Source organism: Pinus tabuliformis, chromosome J (assembly GCF_031772625.1).
Source record: "Pinus tabuliformis cultivar Carrire ecotype Pingquan chromosome J, CPIR1, whole genome shotgun sequence".
Taxonomy (NCBI): Eukaryota; Viridiplantae; Streptophyta; class Pinopsida; order Pinales; family Pinaceae; genus Pinus; species Pinus tabuliformis.
In genome coordinates, this window is record NC_142295.1 from 1,276,880,893 (window position 1) to 1,276,887,869 (window position 6,977).

General features: G+C 39.2%; 1 protein-coding gene and 1 pseudogene across 1 annotated transcript; both read left to right on the forward strand.

The window, feature by feature from the left end:
- Positions 1 to 2,762: 2,762 nt before the first annotated feature.
- LOC149231898 (uncharacterized) lies at positions 2,763 to 3,432 on the forward strand. Its single transcript, XM_089376384.1, has 3 exons — positions 2,763 to 2,871; positions 3,052 to 3,174; positions 3,265 to 3,432. Exons 1-3 carry the CDS (start codon positions 2,809 to 2,811, stop codon positions 3,343 to 3,345), a joined length of 267 nt encoding a protein of 88 aa, XP_089232510.1. The 5' UTR covers positions 2,763 to 2,808; the 3' UTR covers positions 3,346 to 3,432.
- A 992-nt stretch (positions 3,433 to 4,424) lies between these two features.
- LOC149231899 (protein EXORDIUM-like 2 pseudogene) lies at positions 4,425 to 5,765 on the forward strand (annotated as a pseudogene).
- The last annotated feature ends 1,212 nt before the right edge of the window (positions 5,766 to 6,977 follow it).

The window sequence follows — 6,977 nt, forward strand, 5'->3', positions numbered from 1 at the left end:
CCTCATCATCTCAGAGGAGAAGGGCAAGATGAATGAAAGACTCACCAAGTTCACATGCCTATTTGTCAAGCTAAGGCTCTCTAGGAAGTAGCAACCTGCTTTATAAAGCTTCCTAGCCATGCTTGTGATTAAATGAGGGCTTCCCTAGAAAGGGTACCAAATACCACTTGTTGCCACTGGTAGTTTATTTTACTCTTACAAGCAAAAATAGACAGGTAATGCTAGATTTTTTTTTTAATTTCCATAGGTGATTGTACTTCTCAATCTCTTAACTTGATTTCTTTTGTTTCTTTTCCTAAGTGATGAGAGTTGATTATAACCTTGAATCCATGGCAGTTCGATGAGAAATCCTGAATATGGAGTCCTGAATTCAATATTTCTAACATAGGTAAGTTTTGTGCTCCTAATGATACTTACCACTCTGTTGTATAATTGTATTCCTTCTTGGTAGAATGCACTAAACATTGACTTTGATACTTTGCTGGATACATGGCGAAGGTGCGCCAAGTTATCAAAGGGTCATTCCCTTTTCAGCTATATGCATGTAGTGTCTATGTAACTTTCCGTTCCCTAGGGCATTAATTAGCATTAATTTCCTTTCCTCCGTAACTCATTACGATCATGTCCTTTTCCTATCTGCTATGTAGGTAAGAATTACGTCATGTTGATGTGTTTTAGATAGAAAAAATTTTGCATATTTCAACTGAATAGTGATTTTTTTGGTTCGAATCTCTCTCTAGGTTGGTGCAATCCATTCTATGGGGTTACCAAAAACGTTAAAACGCTTCTATGTAGTGTAAATTCCACCGGATAAAACTTCTTTGCTGATAATACCACTTTATATGTTTAAAGAAACATAGTTTATTTTATTTAAGGACTCATTATATGGTTCTTAGTTTTCAAATGCTACTATGTAATAGCGTTCATAGTTATTTTTGTAATTTGTTTTAGATATATAACCATTCCCTTTCCTAAAAGGGTTGGCTGGGTTTTATTCCGAAATTGAATTTTGGTAATTCCTTTTGACCTTGATGTATTATTTGGGCAAGATCCAATTTAAGGCAGTTCTGTAATATTTCTCTCTTTGAATTAGATGTGTTTATTTTTAATGCTTCCATTGATGTATGTTCACATGAATTTCTTTACCTTAATGATGTGTGCTATAAAGCGTGTAAAAAATTATGCCTTCGAATCTAAATTTTCCTGTTAAGTTCTGTGATGAGTAGCAATTCCATCATGAAATATATGGCTGATTACGTCTTTGTTTCTTTTAGGATAGATGGAGGCTAGATGTTAACACCATCCCCACTATATTGACATGATTGTAAATTACCATACAAACCACGGACACTCTACTATTTAATCATAATTTTTGTTTCTCCTCATTAGGAAACTTTCGAATTGTTTCTCCTTATTATAAAAATTTTTAATGGAATAATATTTATTTTAGTTGTATTTTCATGAATTTCCGTTACTTCTTACAATTTCCTTTTAGTTATGTGTGAATTAGTTTACTTCCAAAGTTAATTATGAGATAAAGTGATCTATACGATGGGTTGTAAGGAAATATTTATGAGTTTCTCTGATATCTAAACTTCGAGGTAAGAATATAAGTTTCGGTAAAACCAAATGTTTTATTCTTCTAAAGAGGATTAATTAAATTTGTTTTTCTCCAAACTTATCCACCCAATTTCCTCTAGGTACACGGTTCTTCCCAACATCCATTTCCATCTCGATTTTTACTCAATTAGGAATTACCATACGAAAAATTCTAATTGATACAAAAAAACATTTCAGTCCTTAGTAGTACTAATATATACACTAGTTGTACTGCAGATAATCCCATAGTTACTAGCCTATATACTTCACTAATCTATTTCCTTTTAATATTAATTACGCCCTCTGAGATCAACTCCCCTCTCTACCTACTTGTCATCTTGTAAGCACAAGATTATATGTTAGATGATTGCAACAATTTCAGCCGTTGATTGTTGATTCAAAAGGGTTGCCCAAACGGTTTGGGCGTTTCATTTGGCATCTGTAATGCCGGCCAGCATGGCACCCCTCTGTCCATTGCTGTCACCACCTCCTTCTGCGTAACCGCGTCCTCGCTTCCACAACCCCCCCTACTTAAACCTCATCCCTTTGCTCTTCAATCTCACAACCGTATTTTCTTCCCTACCAGTAACTTCTTTCTTGATTGTAGCTTCTTTCTTCATTGTTTGATTCCTTTGGATCTCTTCTGATCGATCCATAGTGATAGTGAAGGTTGCAGGGTATTTTATCAGCTTGCCTTCAAATGGCTGCTTGTGGTTCGCGGCTTCGACTGACTGTGATCCTGCAAATGGGCGTGTTTTGTATGGCGGTATTGTGGGCATCCGCCGCTGCTGGTGGTGGACAGTCCAGGAAACTTGCTGCGTTGGTGGAAGAGCCATCTGTTGTTTTGACTTACCATGATGGTCCTCTGCTCTCTACCAGTGGGGTGATTCCTCTCCATCTGATTTGGTATGGGCAGTTCACCCCTGTTCAACGCTCCATTGTGGGGGATTTTGTACAGAGCGCGCCTCATTGTCTGCTAATGGTATTCTTTAATGTCTCCGTTGTTATCTCTATGCATGGGTGCCACGACTTCAAGTTTGGGCTACATTTGTTGAAAGCAGTATCACATAGAAGACACATATGTCCATCTCACTCGCTCCGCTCCCTCATTATATATAAGGGACTCTGCTACTCATTCTTCTCAACGCAAATGATCACATTACATTACTTGTATTAGTGTTGAAGAAATCGATCGATCTATTAACAAAGATGGCGGAGCAGTGCAAGCAATATGGGCAGGAGAAGGCTGAACAAGCCCAGCAAACAACTCAAGTAATTTTTGTGTTTAGTGGTCATATTTCAACTCCTTTGATTTATTTTTGAAAGGACTGTTTTTTAAGGACTAGAGTGTATCAGTTACTATTGATGTTATTGCTGCTGGTGATGGTATTTTATATTCGTTATTGATGTTATTGCTGCTGGTGATGGTATTTTATATTTTGCATCATGAAGGGGATGAAGGATATGACTGAGGAGAAGGCTTCTCAAGGGACTGATGCGACCAAGGGAATGGGTCAGTCCATCATGGGAAAAGCCCAAGAGGGCAAAGAACAAACTGGCTCTTTCTTCCAACAGGTTGTTTTTTATTTCATGATTAAACAGGTAATTATTAATTGAATATGAAAGTGTATTGGATTTAATTGAGTTTGGATGATGTTAATGCAGGCGGGGGACAAGGCGAAGGGTACTACGCAGAGCTTCATGGACGCTGTAAAGAGCCCCTTCGGTGGTGAACAAAACAAATGATGACGACTGTGGTGCGGTGCTATGCTATGGCGTTATGTTGAGAAGGCAGATTGTAATAATTCTCCCATTTTTTTTGTGGATAATAAATATTTGATGCACTATTTGGTAATAATTCCAAACAAATGTATTGGAATCTGAGAATCTGGCTATGAGATTCCGAATATTTGAGGCTCAGAAGTTTCGCAATTATGGAATGTCTCCCCTTTCTTTTGCATTAAGGAGCTATATATTTAATATTGCAATTATGGAATGTCTGCCCTTTCTTTTGCATTAAGGAGCTATATATTTAATAGGGGAATTATGCAGATTTTGCTTTAATGTATTTGTGGAGCTATATATTTAATATGGGAATTATGCAGATTTTTCTTTAACGTATTTGTGGAGCTATATATTTAATAGGGGAATTATGCAGATTTTTCTTTAATGTATTTGTGGAGCTATATATTTAATAGGGGAATTATGCAGATTTTGCTTATTGCAATTGTGGTTTTGGTTTTTGCAGTACTCTTCTATTTTCAAAAATAATTTCATAAATATTATATTTATATGTAATATGGGAATTATTTAATAGGGGAATTATGCAGATTTTGCTTATTGCAATTGTGGTTTTGGTTTTTGCAGTACTCTTCTATTTTCAAAAATAATTTCATAAATATTATATTTATATTTATAATATTTATATTTATATTTATATGTCATATGGGAATTATGCAGATTCCCAGATTTTTACGCCGTAAGGCGTTCCCTCTGAGATCAACTCCCCTCTCTGCCTACTTGTCATCTTGTAAGCCACAGGATTATAGATCCCCTCTCTGCCTACTTGTCATCTTGTAAGCCACAGGATTATATGTTAGACGATTGCAACAATTTCAGCGGTTGATTGTTGATTCAAAAGGGTTGCCCAAACGGTTTGGGTGTTTCATTTGGCATCTCTAATGCCGGCCAGCATGGCACCCCTCTGTCCATTGCTGTCACCACCTCCTTCTGCGTAACCGCGTCCTCGCTTCCACAACCCCCCTACTTAAACCTCATCCCTTTACTCTGCTCTTCAATCTCACAACCGTATTTTCTTCCCTACCAGTAACTTCTTTCTTGATTGTAGCTTCTTTCTTCATTGTTTGATTCCTTTGGATCTCTTCTGATCGATCCATAGTGATAGTGAAGGTTGCAGGGTATTTTATCAGCTTGCCTTCAAATGGCTGCTTGTGGTTCGCGGCTTCGACTGACTGTGATCCTGCAAATGGGCGTGTTTTGTATGGCGGTATTGTGGGCATCCGCCGCTGCTGCTGGTGGACAGTCCAGGAAACTTGCTGCTTTGGTGGAAGAGCCATCTGTTGTTTTGACTTACCATGATGGTCCTCTGCTCTCTGCCAGTGGGGTGATTCCTCTCCATCTGATTTGGTATGGGCAGTTCACCCCTGTTCAACGCTCCATTGTGGGGGATTTTGTACAATCTCTTGGGGCAAAGACGTCAGAGGGAAAAGCAAATCAGCCCTCCGCCTCCACTTGGTGGAAGACCACGCACAAGTATGAAGGCACCCCCTCTAACAAGGCCGCCACATCCACATCCACATCCACATCCAGTGTTGTGATGCTTGGAAAGCAGAAGGTGGACCAACAATACTCCCTCGGCAAGTCACTCAAGAGGACTGACATTGCTGCTCTGGTTGAAGCTGCCCTCAAGTCGGGGGCTCTGCCTCCTCGGAAATCACCCGGAAATGCCAATGCTGTGTACTTGGTTCTCACCTCCGAGGATGTCACTGTGGAGGGTTTCTGCATGAGCTCCTGCGGATTCCATGCCACTCTCAATCTCAATGTATTATCAAGTACAGGAAGCCGAATGTTGCAGGGGAAGGAGGAGAAGCATGATGAGCAGCTTCCAATTCCATACGCGTGGGTTGGGAATTCTGCGAGTCAGTGCCCTGGACAGTGCGCGTGGCCATTTCATCAGCCCATGTACGGACCCCAGACTCCTCCCCTGGTGGCACCAAACGGAGACGTGGGCATTGATGGCATGATCATCAACATGGCCACCGTTCTGGCAGGAACAACCACCAATCCATTCAACACCGGCTACTTCCAAGGGGATGCCGCTGCACCTTTAGAGGCCGTCTCCGCCTGCTCCGGAATATATGGAAAGGGGGCTTACCCGGGCTTCCCTGGGGAGCTTCTGATGGATAAAATAAGTGGGGCGAGCTACAATGCCCGCGGAGTTAATGGACGGGCATTTCTGCTGCCGGCTATGTGGGATCCCACTACCAAATCTTGCCAGCCTTTGGTATAATCATTTTTGTAATTGTAATTGCACGCCTACATTTAGGCGTAGGAAGAAGGGGCATCCACCATGCCTGTAGATGCGTCCCGTCCTGTATATGCATTCTTTTATTCTTTTGAAAATATATTATAACACATTCTTTCAATCTGTTTCACTTAAAATTTTCCCACTACCTATTTTGTCAATTTGTTTGTTTCATAGAAAAAATGGGAGTTGTCTACCAAAATTTCAATCTGTTTCACATAAAATCTTCCCGGTATCTACTGTTTCATTTTCCGCATACTTTCTTTCAGCAAGGCAAAAACACAGCTATCTTTCAGTGAAATACACAGCTACCTTTTTTACGGGAAGAAAAGAACACAGCTATCTTTTAGGAATCGGAGAAGGGGCATCGGCTATGCCTGTAGATGCGTCCTGCCCTGTATATGCAGTCTTTTTTCTTTTGAAAAACAGGATAGCACATCCATTCAATCATATTTTTTTCCCATAATTACGCCGTAAGGCGTTCCCTCTGAGATCATTACCCCGTCAGGCGATCCCTCTGAGATCAACTCCCCTTTCTGCCTACTTGTCATCTTGTAAGCCACAGGATTATATGTTAGACGATTGCAACAATTTCAGCCGTTGATTGTTGATTCAAAAGGGTTGCCCAAACGGTTTGGGCGTTTCATTTGGCATCAAATAGTTTCATCTTCTCGAAATATCAGGTGTTTGAAATAGGCGTACGGGATACGAGGCGTACTGTGTTTTGAAAAATTTTCTCCGTCAATTATTTTCTCTGAGTCTGAGTACTTGTAGCAGAAGGCATGAATTCTCAAGGAAAGGGTTTTACTGGTGCTTTACGAGATTCGAACCTGTGGCCTCACGTGTTGCTTCTATTGATTATTTGTGAATGAAGTAGCTCTTTCAACAGATTAAATTTACAGGTTTTTTGAGCAAAGATTTGGAAGGCCTGTTGTGCACATTTTTGCTCAACGTTCAGCTAAATCCGTTTACTTGGGATCATGTGAAAGGTCTGCTCTGCACATTTTACCTTGAAATTCATCCAAATCTTTTTACGCTGGTTTTGTAAAATTTTATAATAATTTTATTTCTTCAATTTATTAAAAATTATATATTTTGCAAATATATATATATATATATATATATATTATTCAAGTCATATATCATTTATCCTCACCCCAATGATGAAGGAATCAATTAACTAATTATGGTTATAAAGCTATTCAATCATTTATTTCAATAAAATGTTTGAGTTTTGTGATTATTTTGGTGTTATTTACTTATTTCGAGTGGTTTATTCTATCACAACGGGTATAAAAAGGTTAAAAAGAAGATTGTTTATTTATTGTTTTGA